The sequence below is a fragment of the Aythya fuligula genome, chromosome 6 (genome assembly GCF_009819795.1).
Source record: "Aythya fuligula isolate bAytFul2 chromosome 6, bAytFul2.pri, whole genome shotgun sequence".
Lineage (NCBI taxonomy): Eukaryota > Metazoa > Chordata > Aves > Anseriformes > Anatidae > Aythya > Aythya fuligula.
In genome coordinates, this window is record NC_045564.1 from 29077573 (window position 1) to 29102884 (window position 25312).

At 39.0% G+C, this 25312-nt stretch overlaps 2 protein-coding genes across 5 annotated transcripts in view; one reads left to right on the forward strand and one right to left on the reverse strand.

Annotated features, from left to right (window-relative positions):
• Nucleotides 1-22827, reverse strand: part of ACMSD (aminocarboxymuconate semialdehyde decarboxylase) — a 45304-nt gene extending 22477 nt beyond the window's left edge. Inside the window, exons 1-7 of one of the 3 annotated variants that reach the window (XM_032189642.1) lie at nucleotides 22801-22827; nucleotides 22258-22304; nucleotides 20989-21080; nucleotides 18635-18805; nucleotides 17841-17897; nucleotides 11616-11723; nucleotides 840-886 (exon numbers count right to left, since the gene is read on the reverse strand). In XM_032189642.1, the coding sequence (XP_032045533.1) occupies nucleotides 840-886; nucleotides 11616-11679 (111 nt within the window). In that variant the 5' untranslated portion in view covers nucleotides 11680-11723; nucleotides 17841-17897; nucleotides 18635-18805; ... (1 more) ...; nucleotides 22258-22304; nucleotides 22801-22827. Of the gene's footprint in view, nucleotides 1-839; nucleotides 887-11615; nucleotides 11724-17840; nucleotides 17898-18634; nucleotides 18806-20988; nucleotides 21170-22257; nucleotides 22305-22800 lie in introns of those variants that run through there. The other 2 variants (XM_032189643.1, XM_032189644.1) reach the window with 2 other exon arrangements.
• A 454-nt stretch (nucleotides 22828-23281) lies between these two features.
• Nucleotides 23282-25312, forward strand: part of TMEM163 (transmembrane protein 163) — a 95373-nt gene continuing 93342 nt past the window's right edge. For both annotated transcript variants that reach the window (XM_032189645.1, XM_032189646.1), the window contains exon 1: nucleotides 23282-23663. In XM_032189645.1, the coding sequence (XP_032045536.1) occupies nucleotides 23480-23663 (184 nt within the window). In that variant the 5' untranslated portion in view covers nucleotides 23282-23479. The remainder of the gene's footprint in view (nucleotides 23664-25312) is intronic.

The following is a 25312-nucleotide window of genomic DNA, read 5'->3' on the forward strand; positions in this document are numbered from 1 at the left end:
GTCACTGAAATTCCTTCCGATTTGCTCTACTGTGAGTGAGATCAGAACCAAGCCTTTAAAAACACAGTTTCTGTCTCCATCACAGTAAATGCATGTATTTTGCTAAATTCACTACAAGAAGAATGGATTCTGAATGTAGCCAGACCATTAGCATAGAATCATAGCATGTGGAGACATGTTCCTGTTATATTTATGTAGCTTAGAAGTGGCTTTGTGAAGTTAATGGAGTGGGTGAAGGATGAAGTGTAATCAGACTGTCTGCCTTCTACTTGCCAAGAAACCTCAGGCTCCTACTGTTGTGTATAACGATCCCCAAATCTAGGTATTTTTCCTACTGTTCCTGGATATTGAAACCGCTGTTTGTTCTCCTTGTCATAATATTACAGAAGTTACTCTTTCCCTTTGAAGATATTTTCATGACTGAGCTAACTTTTATTAAAATACGAGTTCCTTTTGGTTTTGCTTCTCATACAGAAGAATTCTTTTAGTTAAAAGTAGTCAATATGTTATCTGCTTTAGGCTTATCTTGCTTTAGACTTATTGAAAACAATTCCTAAGAGCTACCCGTACCCATGTTTAGATGATATTATGACAAAAAAAGAATAATGGAAAACAGCTCATACACAGGTATGTGAAATTTGGTATAGTCATTTCACATCTTAAGCAAAAAGTTCTGCTGAGGTATATTTGGACTTTGAGTGATATTACTTCAGAAAAGATAAACCTCTAGATAAATATGTATCAAAGACTCGGCCAATCTTATTGCCACTTTGCTTCTTAATGGATATCCTAGGAGTTTTTACTCCTAATGACAACACAAGACCAACCAAACAGCCCACACCTTGCAGTGATGATCCAGCTGTACCCATCCACCATATCCATATCTCTGTAAAAGAAAGAAGAAAAAGCCAGTAACTAGTTAGCACTCTGCAATAATAATCAAAATTTATTTCTTATAACCCAGCAGTACCTTATTCAGGAGAAATACTGAAGCATATGCTCAGCATTGAGCCTACAAGTAGCCCCAAACTTCAACAAAAGCACCAAAGTTTAACCAGACTGTACTATTGCTGTTTGTAAATCTGAACTTTTAGCTTCAAGTTCAACAGCATTTTAAAATAAGCCTGAAAACTGATTTCAAAGTGCTTAAAGTTGCATAATATATATTGAGGTTCTAATTGGAATCGTATTTTAACCCTGCAAAAATTGAATCAAGCACTTGGCAATATGAAAATTGAGCTGACAATCTTCCAATTCTAACAAATTGTAATCAGTTAATCATTAGCACAAAGATGTATCGATTCCACTTTTCAGCTTTCATGATTCATCAGCAGTACTGAAGGTCAGTCTCTCTCTATTAATATTTAAACAGCCAAGAGAAGCTTAAAGGAGAAGCTTAGATGCTCATTGATTCTTTCAGAAAGATTCAAAATTGTTTATACAAAAAAAAAAAAGAAAAAAGAAAAAGAAAAAACACACCAAAACCAAAACATATCACAAAAGAAGCTGATTGCATTTTCATAACTTATCAGATTAGAAATCTCAAAATAACATAGTAGACTGAAAACAATGCTCAAAATTCCTTTTTTTTCTATTACGAAAAGTTTAAAAGGAATCTGAGTAAAAGCAGGGATTTCTTTCACTGAAGTGTAAACAATTTGAATACAATCCTGAATTTCCCGTGATAACACATCATTGCGAAATGCAGCTGTCAGCTTTCCCTCGGTAGGCGTGTAGAGCCAAGCCTCCTGACTTCAGTCAATCAGAGATCGTAATTTCCACAGCTAAGAGTATTTCAGTCAATTATTTACTTTTAGCTATGTAGCTAGGTAAATTTTATTTAAATTCAAACTTTTATTTTTTATATATATTTATATATAAACTATATATATTTATATATATTTACATACATAACACATTTACAGTTAAGGAAAAATTTATGACATCTAATGAGAACTTTACTTTTTTCTAGCTCCATGCTAATTGCATTTAGAAGCTGTACAAAAAATTAGTACCTTAAAGGTGCTCAGGGAGAATAGAGAATCTCACTGGTCTGATTTTGAACTGCTAGTCTTCTTTTTACCTGTTCATTATTAATTGGATGCATTGATGGTCCTTACTGAAGGATTTCATTAATTTATATGCATTTTTGTACTTATTATGGGTTCTTAAGCTCTTAATAATTATCTTGATAATAGAATGTTCTAGTCAGAGATTCAAGATTCAGCATTTATAAGACGGAAAAAAAGAAAGAAGTTTAACATTACGTGAGCATGCTAGGATTGCCTAATTGGTCTTCCATGCATGAGACGTAGAAGGCCACGTTAATGGCTTGAATTTTCAGAGGGTTCTAGGGAATCCTGAGGGTTGTTTTCAATTCTGTTTTCTTCTTTCTAACAAACCTTTGAAATGCTCAAACTTTTGAAAAGAGGAAACAAAAACTAGCAGACAGAGATTACCTTTAAAAAAATTGTATTAGCCTCTTTAATCAGCATTTAAATAAATGCAACACTGGCCTACAGCTGACCTCAGGGATTAACAACAAGGAATTCATCTTTCACATACATCTATGAACATCAAGGGACTCTTGAGGTGATTTTATACCAATGAACTTATTGTCCTTTTAAATCATAGACAGACAAAAATATGTAAATAATTCAAAATCAGAATAAAGAATTTTTATAGGGATTTTTATAGGGATATTGCACAGACAAGGACTACACAATCTGAAACAAACAAGAATAGTCTTTTTTTTTTTTTGTAGACTAGATATTTAAACTCCTATCCACTCAATACAAAAATAATTGTTCTCAAAAATACCTATCATCTCACCTACATTATCCTGTGTGTATGTGTTTTCCATTGAAGAGCTCTTACAATTACAAATAGGAAGTTTAAATAGATGTTTAAAAAGCCCTTCCTAGGTAAAAGAGGAAACAAACATTCCCTTCCAGGAGGCTTTATGCATAATAATGTTACTCTCCACTACTAACGAAGAAATAATCCCATATATGTTTTTAGCAACAGGTTTTCTCCTGACTTTTTTCCTTACATTTTGCAGCTGCTCTCTGGCTAACATCTAACTGATACTGGACTGTCATGTTTAAAGTCCCAGGAACATGGAGCTGATGCATACAAAATGCTTACCTGAGAGTTTGCCATCATCAACCTCAAAAGAGTAAAGTGAAAGAGATGTATGGTGTCAAACAGAGTGTCAGTTAGTGTGCCCGAGGCCTAAGAGCATGGCTGAAACAATGGCATTCTTTTGTTGTCAAAGGCAGGCACAATGAAATCAAGTGGTTCCATACCACTGGCAGACACAGGCAATGCTCATTCAAACTGCTACCAGCACAGAATTACAATAAGAGAAGAACCAACAATGCAGTGTTTCTAGTCTGACTCTTCTACCATGAGTTATAAAAGATAGCTATCCTAGAATTCTGTAAATTGCAAATGATTTTGTTTGCGTGTATAACCAATATATACAGTTTTACCCGTGTGATCTTTTTCAGTACCCTTTGTACCACTGAAGATGTGATCCCTTATGAATCCAAGATCCTTAGATCAGCCACCTCTGTATTCAGTTGTGATTATAATTATTCAGGGAACAACTCTAAAACCTAATTCAGAACCAGATGACTACATTGCTTTTGATAATCTGAAGTAAGAAAAGGAGTAGAATTATTACATAAAAACCTAAATGACACTTTCCATTCTCAAATACTTTTCAGAGTCATAAAATTGCTACTGACAAGCATAAATTTATGTTGTTAAATACTAATAATAATAATAGCATGCAGAAATGCAAAGTTAAGACAAGTTGACTTATAGCTTCAGTGTTGTGACAACTAAAATTTAGTATTTGTAATACAATATGCAACTCCTTCCCAGTAACTGAGAAAAACAACAGATATTAGTAAAACAATCATAATCATCAGTTAACCATACTTAGAGTTCTCCCATACCTATTGAAATGAATGAATGACTTTCATGCCTGTGGGCATAAGATGAGAATGAATGACTTTTGTCTTAGGTAACATTAATCTTGTCAAACTTTTGCTTATTTCTCCTATTTAAAACAAAAGTGAATACCATTTGGGAGCTTGACAGCTCTACTTTCATCAAGAAAATGGAATTTATGCCTCATCATTCGATAGTTATAGGTCTCATAAAAAACAACAAAAAAATGACATGAGTCTAAATAGAAAGTGGGTAACAGCCAGGTTTTCTTAATAGGACTCTTGTTTTGCATAGTAATTTAATACAAATATCTTACATCTGAAAAAAAAATCAAATCAGACAAAAACCTACTGAAAACAGGAATTTCTAAGAGAACCTTTCATTCACTGATTTTTCAAGAATTACATTGGTACCAATGGTTGCTGATAACATAAGGCACTGAATATCTAAACTCTTATTACCTTTTCTAGGTCAGGCCATTCCTTAGGTAGAATGTGGCTATGAATATCAATTTTCATTTTTGAAGTATCAAAGGAGAAATACTCTTTCTCAGAAAATGTTTTCTGTGTAATTGCTACTATCCTTCCTGTCCCTGGTTCAGCAGTTATTGACTTCGGCTGCGGTTCAGATCCACCTGCTGCGGGTCATGAGAACTAAATACAGTAACCAGCCAGGGAGCCTGGATCCCAGAGGAGTGGCTCTGTGAAAGAACAAAGGCTTCTAGCAGAAAGTCCCTGTTAATGCATAAACTACAGCTGGCTGAGGGCAAAGGGAAGCATTCATGTTTATATTGGCAGTATAAAGGGGTTTGTTACCTAGAATCTAAAATGCAAGCTCATTTATAGGCTCAGCATTACAAACTGAAAATCATTCAATGAAATTGAATCAGAATAAATGTATTAAACAGGTTGATTTGAATTTCCTCCTTTCTCCCTCTTAGATGCTGAAATGACTTGTAGCGAGTGTATAATACGCTCTTGGTAAACAGTCATACCTCCTCTCTTCATTCCTTTGCATTTTCTTAAGTTATATTAAAAATTTCACAGAAATACTGAATCATAGCCAAATCTATGCTCTGCACTTCATTTCCTCCCTTTGATTATTGGTTTTCTGAGGATATTTACACATGCTACTGCATATTGGTGCTCAGAGCCTCTCAAATTGGTTCAAGATCAGGGAGGAGAATGGCTGAGATTACCATTAATTAAGGTCAGTGGAGTGCACTAGTTAATATGGCAAATGACTTCTGCATCCTAAGTGAAGCTTAACTGGAGCTCCCTCAGATTTTCTGCGTAATTACATCTCATGGTTCACCCTTTACTCAATTTAATATTACACTTCTTTCCTCCAAATACCCTTGTCTTTTACCTGTGTCGTACTGTTCTTTCTATAATTTATTTCTAATTAATAATTTAATAAAATAATTTATTTATATAAATTATTTCAACACAAGCTACTCACATGGTGTCTTCTTGCCAAAGCTGGTTAACCATTTATTGACTAAATTGTTTCTAATGAAAAAAGCAGATATTTTAAAACTAAATTTTGCTGTGAATCTTTCACCCTGAAATCAAGGAACTTGAAAAACAAGTGGTCCATTTTGTTTCAACCTTTTTCTGAGTTTGATATTTTATTTGGGCTTGATTTTTTTTTTTTAATGACTTTGTTGTATTTCCCTGCTTGTTCCCTCATTCAGCAAGTCTGCTTCTGATGTGGTCAGTTAACCTGCCTAATCTTGAAGTCAACTGCTTGTAACATGGTTGGTTGGTTGTTTGATTGTGTGCTTCTCTGCAACCTGAGATCAAGGAAGACTGAATGTTAAATAGGAAGCAGCAGCTTTTGGGAGAGTATGTGCTACAGTAAGCAGGAGAGCAAATAATTTGCTTTTGCACATCAGAAAAATGGGATTGAAAATAGCAATTATTTCCATTCCAAAATCCTAACCAGTCTGTTCTTGACCAGGCTGACAGGTCAAGCTGCAAATTTGCTCTCTTGCTCCCAAATGTGACAGGTATTTTGAACAATCCAGTACTAGAGTGTTAGCCAGCTGGCAAGAAACATCCTTGTATATACAAGAGCAGAGATAAGGAAGAAGTATTGATTCATTTTCTTCAATGAAGAGATCTCTGGAGGACAATTCCCCATTTAAGCATAGGAGGCAGAAGTACTAGTGAAGGAGAGGACCACAAGGTTTGTGTGTCTAGATAGTCCAAGATGCACAACAGCAGTCCAATAGTTTCTCCTCTTAAGTCACCATGGCTGCAGAGATCAGCTTTTCTTCAAAACTGTGCTTTACTTTTCTCAGCTCTAAAAAAAGATGGAGCTGTTAGTTGCTGCTCCCAAGACACAGATTAGCTTGCAAACAGTGTGTACTCCCACACTGCATTTCATTTAACAGCAAGCATCACTTGGAAACCATACCAGTCAAAGGCAAAATTTGCATCCATTTCAACTTGATCTTAGTGCCAGTAAGACATCTGGCTGGATCCATCACGGTCCATTGGATCAGCAGCAGAAGGACTGGCAGTGGCTACAAACAAGAGCATCTCCAGTTATCCTTGCACCCCGCTTCGAGTGCATAGGTTTGAAAAACAGGACACTTTGCCTAATGTTTTGGACAATCTGCCTTTTACCAGCTGAGTGACTTACATGCCTCGGCCTCTATGCTGAGTTCGTGCTCTAATGCAACGTGATGGCTTTTAGCATGGCCCTTGCTATCTGTCTCCATCTGGTTGGGAATTTCTGGAGTGTGACGCAGAGGTGCAGGAGCTGGCAATGGTAGCTAGGAAGACATACAACTTTTTCAGGCTGCCCTAGAGAGAGGGAGAGGAGCTGAAACTCACTGTGCTTTCTGTCAGGCAGGAGGTTCTGACCAGATGGAAGCTTTCACACGCAGAATGACTGGGGCAACAGAAAGTACATCCTACCATTTGAGGACATATAAAAGACCTGTTAGGTATCAGCCTCTGACCTGTACCCACTCTTGGGCTACCCACAGAGAATTTACATCCTAGAGCATTTAGATGAGATGGCAAAGTGCTGTGGTTTAACACTGATAGGCAGCGAAGTCCCACACAGCTGCTCCCTCACTCCCCGTCCTCAGCAGGATGAGGGAGAGGGAGAAAATGAAAAAGAAGGAAAAGCAAAAAAAAAAAAAATAATAAATCCAAACCTTGCAGTTTAATGAAAGGGGAAAAAAATAGCAAAGGCAGTAAGTGATGCTCAGGCACATCTTGGGAAGTAGGGCCTTGATACATGTAGCTGTTGCTCAGGAAGACCAACACCTTCATAATAAAAATGTTATGAAGCTTTTGCCCACCTCTTGCCCACCCCCAGCCTACTGGCCTTTGGAGAGGCAGCCTTGATGCTGTGCCAGCACTGTTCAGCAGTGGAAAAAACACGGTGGAAAGTTAGCTCCAGCCCAGCCAGGCCCAGTACACAAAGTGTGGAAAAAAAAAGTACATAAATCAGTCAAGGAATGTACTCACAACACCTGCTGGAGAGAACTAAAGTGCACAGGCATCTTCCCAGCCAAAAGGAGCCTCCTATGTACATTAAGAGGGAACATATACAAAGGTGACATGCCCCACCTGCATCACTACATTTATGTATGGCACTAGTTTCTTTTAGACCACTTGCAGAACTTAATCCTCTTCTGGGACTCCAGAGAACCCAGAATTTAGAGGAAATGGTAAGGCTTCCCTTCTGTGGGGAACAACAGCAATGGTTGTGGTTTCTGTTCTCATGAGCAATAATAGTATGAAGTTCCTACACACTAGCTTCCATATGTAGATATCAAAATACTACGCAAAGGATTTATTTTTTTTAGGAAAACATCAGTGTACATAGCACAGCTACACCAGGAGGACACGTCCAGCTACAATTACACCCGTAAAACCCTTTATGAAGCTGTATCCCAGAGAGTGGGTGGCATTACAATTCTCTCTTCTTAAATGCCATCTACCAAAAACTCCGACTGGACTGGCTGAACGCACGAGGGCTTGCCTAGCTCGCCGGGCTGTGATGTCTGCAGTTCCTTTATGCATATCTGCAGAATTCAAGAGCAGAGATACACACATCTCCAGTCTGGATGCCACAGCATCAGCTCAAGATGACAGCAGTACCGGTGTACTGATCATTAAACACATTATTTTCCAAAATCCGAGGGCAAGGAAACTACACTTTTCATTTTGTTACTCAAAACCCTCTGCAGAAATGAACAACTGAAAGAGCTTCTGTTTAGACAAACATCAGAGCTGATGCTGCTCTGTGTCTGAGTCAGTTTAGTCTTGCAGAGAAATTGAGCTTTTTAGCTCAGATGTCACTGTACTGATGCATCTCTGATGCTTCTGAAGCTATCAAACTTGCCTGGTGAAGCTTCATGGTCGCACAAGCTCAGGATGACCTCACCAGGTGGTTGAACTATTAGACCTGCCACAGCCAGCACAGGACGTCACTAAAATTTATCGTGTAGAGGTGGCCAAGGTTGCTGATGCCTTTGGCAGCACACGAATCACACTGGTGAAAGCAAACAGTGTGTCCCATGCCAAATTCTTGGCCACTACTGCATGCTCTGCCATGTAAGGTAAGCCTTAATAAATGCTCATTTATTTTCAGGTTTCTAAAAATTGATAATTTTTTGAAACTCAGATGGCATTCTGAATCCAAATAAAACCATATTACTGTCCTTCAAATAATATCATTTTCTTAATACACCACAACTGCAGTATTGTGATTTACACTTACCATGCATTTATCTTGCATAGAAATGTTCTACCAAATACAATTAAATAGATATTTTCCAGAATTTCAGCACAAGTAAAATAGAATTTTCTTTTTTTTTTTTTTTTTTTACTTTTAGATATAAAAGAGATTCTACTTAAGAACATATCAGTCCAAGTGTCACTCTTGTGCAGTGAGAGCAACCAGACAGATACCAGTAGTGTGGGCCAGAAAGAACAGATGGATTGAAGCTTACAGCTACTGATATTAAAAGCATAATTTTCAAGTTAATACCCCATGGAAACATATGAGATTGTTGCAATCATTTAGAAGGTCGGTGTCTAAAATAAATAAATAATTATATGGTGCCAAATGTTGTCTTACAACTTTTTTTCATGTGCTGGACACGTCCCCACCTTTCTTTCCACAGGTCTCTCTGTGCCATTGTTTGGGGATGTCTGAATTTTAGGGATAAGATTGGTCTTCTCAGAGCTTTTGCTGCTTCAGAAAGACAGACAAGTAACCAACTATTCAAAATAATATCTGAATTTGTACTACTGCTTAAAAAAAATCCTACACCTGCCTCTAGAACACTGCAGAAGTGTGCTTATGTCTCCTCTGTGCTACTAAGCCTGAGATGAAGAAACAGGTTTCTTCCTGGATCCTCAAGGTCTGCTTGAACATGAAGTCATATGATCCATTATTTCTGAGTGGCTGGGAATCCCACTCACCAAGGAGATCTTCTGCAAGGGACTAAGATGAAAGCCTGGTTTCCAGAAATTGTTTTGCAAATGGTTAGTCCCAGCTTCAGTGATTTTAAACAATACATTTACTAAGTCTCTGAGAGACAGGAATATTGATATCTGTAGACCTACAGCAATGAGTGCCAGAGCAAAGATCTTTCCAGCTATGCAGATATTTACAACATAAATGTTCAGGGTTTCGTAGTGCAGGTGCACTTCCATTCATCTGGAAGACGTTTAGCAGAGGAATGCCTCCACAGAGAATTTCTGGAGCCCACTTTCACTTGCTGAGTTCAAATACGTGTTTTTTTTTTGTTTTGTTTTGTTTTGTTTTTCGCGTTTCAGGATTTATTTTCCCCCATACAATAATTCCAAAATAGTATTCATGCTTCAAAATTATTTCTTTTGAAATCCACAAGATCTTACGATTATTTACCAGAATGAGAATACAGTTCAGATTATCATAAAGATTAAGAAAGCTTCAAGTATTGAAGCTTTCACTCAGTTTTATTCATTCCAGTTCTTCTACAGAAGTTGCATCAGCAATTTCAGCAAAAATTTGTCCCAATGATTACCACTTTCATGTCTACAGATCACAGAAAATGTGGTCAGTTGGAAAAAACAACCAGTTGTTAACAGATGACTATAAGAATATAGTCATGACACTCATACTCTCCCACTGGTGTTGACCCTGAATGAAGCCTGGCACTGTGGAGGGTTATCTGATGGTTAGCACTACTTCCATCAAATATAATATAAATACTGATGGAAGTATTGCTCTGTTGTCTGGTGACAAGCAATTTTACAGTAGAATCAGAAGGTGATGCTACAGGTCAGACTACGTTTCTGTAATGCAAAAGGGGCCATAATGCTGCTGCACAGGCTGTGATTGAGTAAAGCTTTACAGAATATCCTATTAGCAGTTCTTAATGTTACTGTAAGGCAATGAACTGCTAATAGAACACTAGTAATCGGTCAACACAATAAAACTGTCACTAGTCTTTTCAGAAGAGATCTAGTAAGAGATAGTTTCAGATCAAAAAGTAGTTTTTGCAAAGATGGACCAATTTAAATGAGGAATTAGAGGTAAACTTTTCCCAAAGTTCAGTAGTTAAACACAAAAGCAGTTTAGAGTTTTTGGATTATGTCTGATTGCCCATGTCAGTATGGTGCCTCAGGGTAGAAAATTGCATTATAATATTATTGCATTATAAACCATACATTTGAACAATATTTGTGCAGCTCACTCCAAATACTACTGGTCACAATTTGTAGTGCATTAAGTGGAGCACCAACTAGTGATTGCAATATATACATAGAACACTTATTTAATATTGATTGAAATGGATTTTGCCTGTGGTAAGTGACGCAAGTTGCTGCCGTCTAATTTTGTGGCTGAAGCTTCAATGTCAAAGTACAATTGGGTTGAACTCCTGCTGCTAAGTGCTGGGAATTTGTAATGAATGTTTTACACATTCATACAATTTATTGCTTGATGAATGGTTGTTTTAAATTTGTTTCGTCTCTGGTAAAACAGCGTTTTTAGGAACAGGAAAGTCCATGCTTCCAAATATTCACTCTTCTCACACATTTACTCAACTCTGCAATATGTTCTTAAACAAGTGGATGTATTAAAATCCCCAAGGGGCCTGGAGCACTACCATTTGGATCACATTGTAGAACATACATTTCAAATACAAGGTTTTTATGTTGATTTTCAATAAATGCTCACCACTTACCAAACAGTAAAGGAAGGCCTTGCACTAATCTTTTTCATATGAAAATCTGCGTATTAATGATAAGATTTGATGCTATTTGTGAAGCTGTCGAGTTTCACATCCTAGTAACAAAATAGGTGTGCTTATAAAAAATAACCAATAATAAAATTTTAAAATAATTTCTGATACTACTAACAAACAAAAACCTACAAACTCTTCATCTCAAGACAAAAAGAAAGCAGTTACACCAATTCAGTGGAATTATACTCTAATCCAGAGTTGCAGTTTATAGGTGCTTCAACAATATAGCTGAAATACAGTTAGATTGCTTCTTAAGTCAGTCTGCTTTCCCATGATTCAGTGCAGTTCACTCAAAATCAAATATATATACGTGTATATATATATATATATGTATCTCAGAAGAGCACAGAGTGAGCCTGAACCAGCTGAAATAAAATAAATGATCCCCTACCTTGGTATGACAGCAGATGACAGACGCTACCACCAGCATTCACTTGTGCTACAGTCTCCATCATACCATGATGTACCTATCAGCAGATCCTGGCCTCTGCAACATGAGCTGGAGGATGAAGAAAGAAAGAGTTACTGTTGGAAAAAAGACAGATGCCTATACAAAACTTCCTGATGCCCAACCTGCTGATCTGAGCTTCCAAAGGCTTAATAACAGTGTGGTAGAAAGCAGGTACCGTGACATGTTTTACATCAGTGTCACTGAAGCGTTGAATCACATTGACCATCACAGGCAAGTACAAACTATAAACACTGCTAAGGCAAAGAATCATAAATTGCATTATCTATACCATGCACTGCATACAGCAATTAAAACTATACTTTATTAAAACTCAGGGGCTACCACAAGTGAAATAAAGCTTTGAGTAGAAAACATAAATAGCTTAACTGTCTGAATTTAGGGCAATTATTCTGATACTTTTTTACAACAGACACTGGTAGGTACTCTTCACAGAAGCCCAATTCAGAGACAACCTTAAATGCAAGTTGTTAAAAAAAAAAATAAATTAAAAAAGTATTTTCCTACTCCATGCTTCATTACCAGGAAAATTTAAGAGACCTGTTTAATACTAAGCTCATATTTAGGGTTTTCTTGGCCTTGGATGATTTTCCATTTTTGGCCCAGCTCAACCAAACTGGTTCATCTCAGTTTGTATTCTAGACCCCCTTTTACATATTATTTAAGATTCCATAGACAGTAACATGCACCATCACAATAAAATAACGTGCCCATTTCCAGCCTGGAATCTCTCATATTCTACATAACAAATCAAGATATAAATAACCTCAGAAAACAGAATGAGAACAGAGAACTGCACCCTGGACAATACATATCCGATCAGCAATATGATAAGCACTCTTTTGAGAATCCCATCTGTAGTTATGGAAGACAAGTTAAAACCAGAGGACCACCTAGCTATCTTTTCCCCCATATCATGGATTTAAAACTAATACCCATGTGCCTACACACACTGACACACACAAAAAATTAGCAAGCTTGGCATAAAAATTTGGGCCTTCCTGTCACCACATTCTTCACCCTCATGGTTCCTTTTTTCCTCCATCACTGGCTTTGCTACCTGCCTGTTTCATTTCCTCTCCTCTCCCTGCACCACTAGTGCTGCATCCTTGCTTCTCACATACCAAATCCTTGCCCTTGCCTTCTTCTTGCTGTTGGGAGAGCTGCTTGCTCCTTGCCTAATCACCACAAATTTTAGAATTAAAGCAAAAATCTTCTTTTGAAGGTGTTTGACCTTTGTTCTACTGCAGATGGTGCTTTGCTAGTTAGGACCTTCTGTTTTAGAAACCTCGCTCTTGAGCAGCATCTAATTGTGCAGTGTAAGGGGTCACTAATAGTTCATTTTACTTAGGTGAAGGCAACAACAGCTTACCTATATTTACACTTGCAGTGATAAATTATTCTGATAAGCTTGCCTGAATTACCTACTAAATAGAAAACAAAGTCTCCTATAAGACTCTCTATTTAAAAGCAATCTTCTGCCTTTACTTAGGATTCTTCCTATTACTTCAGCTGAAGCCATGTAGCCAGAAAGGAAGCAATTTGCAGCACTGAAGTCACTCTTCAAATGTTAAATGCAGAAAAGGTTGGAAGAGTTTTATTCTAAAAAGTGCACAGCACACAGGATCAGATATTGTTGCCATGGCTCACTTCCTTTATTGCTTTGAGCAAATCTATATTTGATGCATTAAGGATGGATTGGCTTACTCTTAGGTAGAAGTAGGTCAAGTGATTTTTAAGCCACAGTTCTTTCCCTCTTGCATAGGATAGGAGTAAGCACTATAGATCATTTCTTGTTTTTAAAGTCTTTAGCACATTCAATTATAGGGAAGTTTATAAATTAACTTGCAGTTAATGCATAATGCCATCTAGTGGAAAAATCAACAAGTATAGAGGCAACAAGTCTGTCTACATATCCCATGAAATGTAAGTCTAATCAGTGTTGCAACTACTTGACAGTTTTAATACTGAATTAAACTTAAGGCAGAAGAACTATAACTTAATTTTCAAAACCTCCATGATAAAAGATCTTTACCAAATTTAAATATATTCCAAAGACATTTTATCCCCACAGGCAAGAAACACAAATCTTAATCCCAGTGAACTTGTATTTACAATGATTGTAGGATATGTAATAGACCTTGGAAGCCTCTTGATTTTCTTTTCCATTTTAATTTTACATAGGGGTTGATTTTTTTGATCAACAGAATGACACCCAAATCATCTGGTAAAGGAGGCAATTCAAAGAAGTTTACTGATACATCAGCCAAAACTACCTGTAATTCTGGAGAGTTTTAGAATGAAGAACATCATCTTCAGAACTATGAGGTCACTTTTCAGTGCCCATAAACAGATACAAGTCAGAATTAAGACAGTGAAAAAAGAGCCTAAAAATCAAATTTATACAATCTAAAGGAAATAGGCTTGTCATAAAAAGATCAGAGTAGACTAAGTGGTCGACAGAGGCTATTTGTACCAGATAAGTAATATGCTCCATTAATAGCCTTTCCAAAGCCAACAGGAAAGACACAATCCAAGGGAAGAAAGCCATTAGACTCTTTTCCTTCACAAAAACATAGCACCTGCCATTTATTGGCGAATTAACTTGCTCAGAGGCCTGAGTTAACGCTGCCTCTTATCCTCTGCACATGTTGTGTCAACCTATTTTGATATTGCTTAATTTATCATTTACTAGGTAAAACCTTACAGTTACATAGCCCCTGATGTTTTATTGACAGAATCCTACAAATTCGGACACGAGGGACCCAGTGGGATCATTCACTTCAACTCACATCTCTGAGGACTATCAGCACGCCTATACCAAGTCAGATGTGGTTACCTGTGGCTTTTTTCCCAGTTGAATTTAGAAATTCTCCAGGGAGGAAGACTCCACCATGTCTCTCAGTAAGCTGTTCAAGTGCTGCTCTAACATCACAGTGAAGAATATTTTGGATGTCCTTTCTGAACCTCTCAAGCCACAGCTTGTGGCCATTGTCCCAGGTTATCTATTCTGATGATTCTGCTTATATTTCCCCTTTAGTTTTGAAAACAATACCAAGGTAAAGGTTTTTAAGGATGGGATGACAAAGAAGCAGTTCTACTGAAGAAGTACAACACATTTTGGAGCCTCAAGTGATGTAGACATCTGCCTACAGTGCCAGGCAGAACAGTCAAGCCTCATGTCTGAGGTTCAAACCTCAGACAAATGCCCCCTTACCAATGCTGCCCTACAGCCAAGGCTGCATTTCCTGAACTTGCAGCATCCTGCCATTGTTAACTGCCTCTTTGGGAGTTGTACTTCCTAAATTCAGTTTATCAGCCCAATCTGTGATTCACCAGCCAGTGGGACAAGACACAGTGCTGATACATTGCATTAGCAAGACAGCAATTACATTTTTTTTTATAAGCCATGAGTTGAGTCTCGAATAATTACATTTATAGAACTTAAAGGGAATCTGAGGTTCTTTTGGGCACCGAGATGAAAAACAAAATTGAGTGCTATTGCTATTTTTTTCCTTCTGCAAGCTGATCTTTTCAGAATTTCAAACTTTTGGCAAAGAAATTGTTTCCCACATGACACAAGTCATCATTTCTGACCCAAGTAAGGTTCAAAGCTGATGTAACCTGAAAAGTTATTCTATAAAAAGGGCTGTACCTTAGCACCTCCTGATAAGAGATTATACATTTAGATCTTAAACATGTAAAAAACCACCACCACCACCAAAGAAAACAACAAAACAACAACAACAACAACAACAAAAACAGATTATAAGAAATAAAGACACCCTGGTACAAAGAAATGACTTTTTTTTTTTTTTTAATTAAACCAACAGGTGAAAAAAGTAGGTACTGTTGCACATACAAACCCTTCTTGAAGGACTGTCTGCCCAGCTACACTTTCTGAGTGTATTACTTGGAAATGTAATACAATTGGTTTAGGAAAATCTATTACTTATTTTTTTTACAAATATTGCCTCAAATTGACCAAAATTATAAGTAAAACGTACCTAATTTGTACAGCCCACATACACCTGTGACAGTCAATAGATAAATTAAAATGAAACCAAGTACATAAACTTTATAAGTAATGTAAACACCCTAAAATACATATTTTCTAACACGATGTGAAAATTAAGTGAAACATCTGTGGCTGTTGAAATGTTTTTGAACCCTGATATTGAAGGTACATGTAGTCTTGATGGCGGAGAAGAAGCTGTCTATATTACTGTATGATCGACCATCTCTTGATTATTTTTAGGGCACCATTGACAGCTTTGCAGAAAATGAAAAATGTGACTGGAACTCAGCTTATTAAAGATGCTACTCTTCCCTGTAAAATTAGCAAATGCTGGTAGCCATGCATAACTCCATGTCACTGCTAAATGTAATATAAATGTTTTAGTATGCTTATTAACCAATTACCCTGTCACCTTATACAAATTCAGATGATATTCAGTATGGATAGATAAATGTCAATATTCACAGCACATTTCATCACTCTAGATCAAACAGATCCATCACTTTTGCTACTGCTGCACATGAAAAATGGCTTAGCTGCAATACAATAGAAAATTTTGGTCTTCAATTCCACAAAACACTAGCTCCTGTTTCTTCTCACTAGAATAATACAGTGAATTATGTGATTCATGTTCTTAAAATCATAAAGGGGATTTTAATCACTGTTTCCTATTTTTCCCATTGCCCACTGAACCTTTTACCTAAGAGGATGAGAAATAAATATATCCAGAAAATCGAGGATGCAAGGATCCTATTAAAATTGCTCTACATGCTGCCAGCATTATTTTTGCTTAACCCAGTAATATTCTTAAAATTAGTATCTGAAGAATTTCATGATATTACCTACAGTGATAGAAATGAAATATTCAAACTCAAATTGCATGCCAGGAGTCAGGAAAGTAATTCTGCTACCACTCAGGAAAAAAAAAAAAAAAAAAAAAAAAGAAATGTAAGCTGGCAACAGGTGGACTAAGTACCTGGGAAACTGATCACCATCAAAACCTAGAAGAGTGAGATGATTTAAACAGTCAAGCCTCTCTCTGGACAGATAAAAAACAACAACAACAACAAAAAAAGAAACACAAAAAACTGGCACACAATAGAATGAATGTAGTTTCCTGGTTATGAAGAAGAACATGTTTTTACAAAACATTCATGTTGGCTGTGGCTAACATTCTATTTTCAAACACTTTCTACAATCATCCTGGCTAAGTACTCAAGTGGAAATGCACAGAACCCTAGTTGCAATTCACTTGGCATAAGAAAAGGATAAGATACTCTTTTCCAACTCTCTAAACAATGTGGATTAGCTATTCAAAACAATACAAAAATATTGTCATATACATTTTATCAGACAATTCACAGCATAAGTGGAGTCTTTACTTACCAGTAGAGTGGAAGGAATATACATATAGTTAGTTTGCTACAGGTTAACAAAAATGTATTTCCTCAAATACTTCTACATCATCTTCTGATAAAAAAAATAAATATACAGCAAGGCAAAAGAAGATCACTCTTCTGTTGATGATGCTACTTGCCAAAGAATAAGATTTTAATCCAAGTCACAGCTTAGAGAGTTTAAAAGATTGGAAAAGCAAATAGGTATGGGTTGGACAACATTATGCATAAATCCCATCACATCTTTCTTCTGACACAGACAAATCCTATAAATAAATGCAAATAGTCCCTTTTTCTCATGAAATCCTTACATTCAAGGTAGTCATTATGACTCTTATTTTTTAATATATTTTTAATGCATAAGGCTAAATACATTTGTTTAAAATAGAGGCATGCAATCTTGCATGATGTTATGCTTCTCTAAACAAAATAGTAAGTTTAGTTTTTGTGGGTAAACCTTTGGTTTCCCCATATTTATATTTAATTTTTAATTCTAAACCGGTTTTTAAAAAGTTTTAAGATGGGAAATGCCCATTGTGCAGAATCTTCTTCATGATCTGCTCACTTAAGGATGACATATTTTGCACAGTGTTTCACTCCTCTTTTGAAGCCACAATAGCATTTATTAATGCTCATGGCTCCAGCTCGCTTGGGCATTTTTTGCAAATATGATCCTGCAACATCATATAGAGGAAGAGTAGGTGCTTATGTGAGGTGTCATCAATTACTTACCAAGGTCATTGCAAGCTGTATCCCCTGGGAATAGTATTATATGCACTCTTTCATAGCCTGAAGGAAAAAATACCAAATTATCATATCCTTTTCTCAAAATAACAATCTGATTATTTTTGACCCAAGTTAATGTTCAGTCTAAAAATGCCAAGAAGAGAGATTAGTTCAATTTAAACTCTATTTAACCCATTGTAAGAGAAAAACACTAAGTGACCTCCATACATTGGGTAATAATTTAACCCTGCTGTGCAGTTTAAAAATTAATGTACCATTGTTGTACTAATATCATTATTATTGCATTATTTTAAATTAAAAAATAGGGTGACTAATGCTAGGTTCAGAGGTATATATACAGATTTAAGAGAACATAGTATAGAATTTCTCATCCTGTAGACTGTGGAACATGCTGTGGGACTACAAGTGATCTATAAAACAATAGGAAAATATGTATCCTCCTCCACCTACATGAAAAAAAATAAGCAAACAAAAGAAACGGTTAAAAACATCCTACAAAATTTAGACTAATTTGTATTTGCTCATAAAACAAAACTATGGAAGCCAATACTGCACAAGACGGTCAAGAGACTATAAAAATAAAAGATCAGGTTTGTTATAAGAAGGCTGTGAAATACAGAATCTGGAGGATTTCATCACTTTAGAGATGTATTTCATATATTAGTTTCGCTAGAGAAAATGTCTAAATGGCAAAGAATCATACTGTCTCACCCACACAATGGACACAAAATGGTAGTTGTATGGCATGCACTGAGTGTTTAAAAAATACCAACACTTACTTGAAGGCTTTGCCTTTAGAAGTATTTGGATGAATCAGTCTCAGAGCTTGGCCTTAGAGGAGTAACAGTGAATTTTATCTATAGCGATGACCTTTACAGGATGGTTGTCTGCCCATCCACTTGGAATTGGATTGGTACTTAGTTTTTGTTTCAGATGTGTCTCCTGTGGAACTGAATGGGGATGCGATTACCTCCTGCTGGAGTTCCATGAAATACCAACTGATGAAAGTACGAAGTGAATGTTTTCTTTTGAATGTCATAAGGCCTCTGACCAAACTAATAAACCATCCTGGCCTACACTAGCACTCCTGATACTGCAATAAAATGTCAGTGACAAATACAGTATTTTGCTGCCAGAAAAAGGCAGTTTTTCCATTTAAGATGTGTATGAAACACAACCCTGCAAACAAGTTGGCTAATGGTGACAGTATTGTATTGCTCTTATGCCTTTAAACATACTAAAACATAATCACCGGGCCAGCTGACGCTCTTCCCAAATATGCAAGAGTGCTCTCAACTTAAGTGCTGCACTCAAGATGCTGGTCAATATGGAATATCGACTAGTTAATGTCAATCAAAACAAGCAAACTTCCTTCTTCGGAGTCTCTGAATGCACCACAGTGTTCTGCTAATTCAGGTGAAAATGTTCCTGTAAGTAGTGCTAAAAAGAAAAGGAAATATAAGTCTAGAATAGATGTACCTCTCATTTTCAGCATGACAAATGAACATATAATACTAACACATCCAACTGTGCTTATAATGAAAATGGATTTATTTCACCCTACAGAGACTGACAAGGAATAACAGATGTTCTACACTCGCACAGTGACCACTATCTGACAGAAGAAACGGGACCTGTTTTCCTGTTGCCACCCATTGGTTCCACTCTGCAGAATGAGGTAATACCATGTTCTTTCTGCCTCTTTGCACTGTGCTACTCTTTATCATGCCATAGTGGGTGCTGACGGTAGTATGACAATGTTTAAGTGAAACAAGGGGACTATAACAGGACGACAGCTTCCTCTACTGTCAAGAGAATGCTGTTTCCCCAGGAGAATGTCTACCTTGGAAATGAGTAAAATGATGGACCTCATCCAAACTTTGTCAAATATATTTTTTTTTTCTGTGACTGCTAAGAGTTAGAGTGGGCCTGAAGGAAGTATCACAAATCTGATAGGTATTTTTCACTTATTCAGTAGAAGGAAGGAGGAGGGGCAGGAAGAAGGAACAAATGAACCACCACCACCACCACAAGTAACCTCAGCAAAAACAGAACACAGACAATCTGGATAAAGAAAAACAAGGTTTTCTTCATTATCATTGGTTGCTGGGGTGCAAGAGACCTCCATCCAATTTGGAACCACCTTTTCTATGGAAGGCAAAATGTTATGGAAATTACAGGCAGTTCCAGCAGGGAAGAAAGTTCTGCAAGTGGATGTTAATCTTGCAGCAGCTACAGAACATGGGATGGCATCAGCTGATTTAGATTGAACCCAGGGAAGTGATTTTTCATTGATTTTTTTGTTTGTTTGTTTGTTTTTAATTGATTTGGGATTCTCCTGGTTCCTCTCCAACAAAGGGATATTTGAGAAGCCAAGAAATAATATCATATAATAACACAATGATTATGGCCAGGTCTTTTTCTCTTAGTTGACTTTGCATACAGACTTGCTACACAAAAAGTCCAAAAGGGATGGAAAACAGGACCCAGGTCTTTAAACCCCTAACCTTACCTCTTTATCCAATGTAATATACTTTGGGTCAAAGAGGTGTCATGAGAAATTATAGGCAATGCTGGAAAAGAAAGCAGCTTCTAGCTTCTATGATGTTGCAGTCTTTCTGCTTCTCAATAGCCAGCTTATATAAATAATAGTCTGATCTGAAAGACTCTGCATTGTGGAGCTGAAGGTTTTGAATTTGTATTTACTTACAGGCAGAGTACATCCCTTCTCATGAGGCCATGTTTGAAAGCACTGAAAAGAGTAATTTAGAAGAAACACCAATATTCTTTACAAGCCTCATATTCTTTTCTATAGCCTGAACACTATAGCATTTATACAAATAGAGACAGCTGCAGCCCCTACCAGACAGTTTCATGCAAGAACAGCAATTGAGAACATCTAAAAAAAGAAAACGGAACATATTAAAGTTGAAAATTTCTGGTTAGGTCATCCTAGCTTTTTTTTTTTTTATTATTATTATTGTTATTATTTTTACTTTCATTTCCAAGTCATTTGGAAACCTGCCTCTTTCACCTCCTTTTAAAGAAACAGAATTAGGAATCTCCAGGAACTTTCCTCTTGTGATGATTTCTGGAAGTTATAAGAATGCTAGAGTAACTTAGAGAGACTTACAGAAAGGAAGTAGTATTCGATGCGAATCAGTGGTCTGTTTTCCATTTATGCAAGGAATCCTGCTGGAATCCATTTGATATGGACATATCTCCCTAGAAGAGAGAGAATCTTGCAGTAGTTGTATTAGGCAGCATTAAATCCATTGCAGCAATTTCAAGGGACTCTTCATGGCTTGCAATGGATAAACTCTGCATGGGAGCATGACTCCCAAATCTGACTCAGAGGTTTTGTATCCCTGCCAGGTGCTGAAAAGTGATTTGGCCCCAATCCTTTGTCTCTCATCAGGTTACAAAATTGGTTCTACTCAAAGGTAAGGATTCTCTTTTCTTTACAAACACATTATAAGTGCTACAGAGATGTGGCAATCTAATACTTTGAGCAAATAACAAAAGCTATTTTCTACTTTTCATTCTCATATCTCATATCTATATCTCATATCTATGAACAGCCCATAAAGAAAAAAAATATATTTGCAGGAGTTACTAGTTTCCAATCTCTCCCAGCTAAGCCCAAACCCCAAAAAGCATTTCCCTCAGAATAACTCACTTGTGTTAGCTTATGCAAGTGAGAATGTCTTTTGACATTAACATCAAATAGACACTTCGCAATATTGCATCCATTACATGAAGGAAGATAAAAATACTTTAGGCATTGTTTATATTCACGTTTATGTCAATCCAATTAGAAGAGCAAAAGCCCTGAGATCACCAAACACAGTAAGATAGATAAGGGTGAAGATCAAATTTAAGTGAGAGGCAGAAGGCTTCAAAAATATTTCATTTAGTATGCACAGTAGACTATACATGAAGGAATCATGAGATTAGGTAAAAAGCAAACACCAGTCCCTCTCACCATGATAGCCAACTCAATTCTATAAGGTTGAATTCCATCTTCATTCTATAAGGCCTGAACATCAATAAGTTTCTAAAATTATAGTTTATATACCTTTCCTTAATGTTTACTTATATTTACTTTTTAAGATAATCAATGTTTTAAAATACAGCTGAAAAGATTATCATACAGCATTGAGGCATTTGCTTAAAACTAAGTCAGCTCACTAGCTCATGAACCATTCCCAAATAGGTATTCCTAAATCGTCACAAAACTTTTTTAAGGCAAGATTGACAGCATACAAAATCATGTTCCTCGGTTTGCATAAATATTGGTTTCCCACTGGTCTTTCCATACTCCCCAGATTTGCTAACCTGTCAAAAGAGAAAGGCAACCTGAACTTTATATAACATAAATGGAGATTATACGCTTACGTACCAACTGAGGACCCGGGCTGCAGTGTCTAATTGTCTTCTGGTATTTTCCTAGATGCAAGTCAGAGCACAGTGCAGTTTCAACATTTATCTGCATGCCAGTGAGCACGCAACTGGGAGCCTGTGCTAGCACAGAAAACGCTTTTCCTTATTTGCACTTCTCTATTTAGTCATTAGAAACCAGCAGAGAGGAAGAAGCTAACAGCTCTGGCACAGATCTATCAGTAAAATTCTCTATTTTTTCCCCACTTCTGTTCTCCTAAGGTGTTTTTTTTTCCTTTTTTTCTTTTTTTTTTTTTTTTCACCAGTGTTTTTCTGTGGCCCTAGGAAGGCCAAGCGAGAGAACTGTGTGTGTCTGTGGACACCAACAAGTCTCCAGCTCTAATCCCATGCACCCCCATGACACCGCCGTATGTTTTGGGACAGATTTTAGCCTAATATTAACTAATAGCTGTCAACATGACCAAATTTCACCTCTGCGGGATCTGAGAGGGGTGCTTGTGGTCCTGAAAAATGGCAATAGCGGATGGAGAGAGAGCAAATTCACCTGCAAATCTGGCAAGAGGGGCGGATGGCGCCTTGCTCCCCTGCTGGACCAGCACCTCGGGAGCGGGGGGCAGCGTTTGCCCCTCATCCTAAGGGGGCCACGGGGGGCTCTGCCCTCCGAAGACACCCCAAACCCCGCAGGGGGAAGGCAGAGCCCGGCATGGCGAGGGGAGCCCGACAGGCCAAGCGCCTCAAGCCCGAGATCCCTGCGGGCTGTGGGGGGCTTCCCTCAGCCTCAGCCAGCCCCGGCGGCCCTGAGGGGAGGGAGCGCCGCCACCTCTCCCCTCCCCAACACCCCGGCGGGACGGCGGCTCCTCACAGGCCGCTCGGCACGGGGCACAGCTGCCCCCCGGTCCCGGTCCCATCCCCGGTCCCGTCCCCGGAGCCGGCCGCTGCTGCTGCCGCCTCCGAAGGCGCTCCCCGGGGCGGGGAGGGGAAGGGCAGCGCCGGGAGGCGGCACCGCTCTCCCACCTGCCCCCCGGCGGCGGCGGCAGCGCCGAGGTTCGCGATGAGGCGGCCGCGGGGAGCAGCCGGAGGAGTTTGTTCGCCGCCTGGCCCCGGCTCCCTGATGCTCTGAGCCGGAGTCTGTCTCCTCCTCTCCCCGGGCTCGCACCCGGGCTGGATGCTCCCTCTCGCTCCTCGCCTCGCCGCTCCGCTCGCCAGCCGCCTCCTCGCCAGCCATGGAGCCGTCCGCAGCCGCCCTGGACAGCACCCCGGACCCCGCCATCGTGCAGCCCCCCGGGAGCAGCCCGGCGCTGCCCCCCCGGGAGCAGCAGCAGCAGCAGCAGCAGCAGCAGCAGCAGCAGCAGCAGCAGCTGCGGATCGGGGAGAGCGGGCAGTTCAGCGAGGGGCTGGAGGACCGAGGTGAGCGCCCGGCGTCCCTCACCGCGCACCCGCCTTCCCCCGGGGCAGCCTCCCTCCGGCCCCGGCCGCCCGACGCCCACCCCCGGCAGTTTTTTAATTTTGTTTTTTTCCCCCCTCCGTCTTCCCCTGCAGCCCCCTGACGGCCGCAGCACTACCTCCTCACGTCTCCACAGGAGCCCTTCCCACCCCTGTCAGCCCCACACCGGCTCTGCCCGGACCCCGCGGGCACTCCTTCACAGCACCCCGCTCCCCGAGCCTTTCCCTTTTCGTTTCCCAGCTTTAAAAATCTCCTCACAAACTCCACTCGGGGCTGCTCCCACCGAAAACTTGCCTGCCCCGGGGCGCACATGGCGCCGCCGGGCTCCTGTCAGCGGGGCCCCGGGCGGCCAGGTCAGTCAGGGCCCTCCTGAGTCCCCGTCCCCCGAGTGGTGTTTTATTCTTTTTATTCTTTACCGAAGACCCTGACCAGGGGTGGAAGGCTGCCTGCTTCCCAGCCGTGCTAGCCTCAAACACGTTAATTTTTGGACGGCTGTTGGCGGTGTGTGAGGCACTTGGCTTACCTGCCGCCCGTCTGGGAATACAGGCAGCTGCCATTTTAACCCTCTGCCTTGCCCCGGCCTCCGTAACGCCTCCAGGCTCCTGTTCCACACAATTTGTCTCTATTTTTTATTTCACATACTGGGTTTTCCTTAGCATCTCTGTTCCATTTTGTCCCATTTCTCTCTCTCTCTTTTTTTTTTTTTTTTCATTGTGCATCCCAAAGTCCCTTTTGTGTTCCCAGTCTTCACCACATCCTACACGTAACCCCTGTATCCTCCCGGTCTCTCTCCAGCTTTCCAAACTCCTGTGCTTGCTCGCTTATTTTAGCCATGAAATAGATGTACTGGGGAAGAGGAATCACCACCTTCCCTGCCTGCTTTTGGTCACGTTGGGACTGGGGACAACCCTTTTCCCAAGGGTGCCCTTACTGTCACAGCCAATGGCAGGTGGCAGGCATCTCGACTGAGGGCAGCTTGAGGCTTCAGTTCTGTTTTAAGTAGTAGGAATCGGAAATTTTGGTTAGGGTTCAAACGTGGAAGTTTGAGTGCAGAAATTTCCCGTTTGTGCCCAGTATGACAGAGCTAAAGATGAAAGCTGGGCCTTTTGCTAGTAAGGGTAGTTCCAAAAAGAGAGAGCGCAATGTTCCTAACCTTTCTTTCCAGGAGGGAGAAGAGACTAAAGCTGCTGATTATTTCTTTCTTTGCATTCATACTCTTCCAATGGCCCTTGTGGTAGCTTTTTCTTGCAGTCTTTCATAGGAAAGTCACCAATTCCATCTCCCAGCTTAATTCCCAGCCATCATAGAGGATATTCTGGTCTGCTTTTTGCAGGTTGTCCCCATTGGAATTGTTACAGTCTGTCCTTTTAGATTGTACTCTTTCTTATGCTCTTTTCCTATGAATCATAGCTGATCCAGTTATAGAGATGATACTTCCATGTTTGCTAAAAATAAAAAATAACCTCAAATTTCAGAACAAGATATTTGCTCTTAGAGATCTAGACCCAAATTCGGTGGTATTTTTTTTTTTTATGGGGTCCTTAAATTGACATCTTATGTGAACAATTTTTCTATTTGCCTTATCTCTTTCACAAATTCTAACTTGACATTT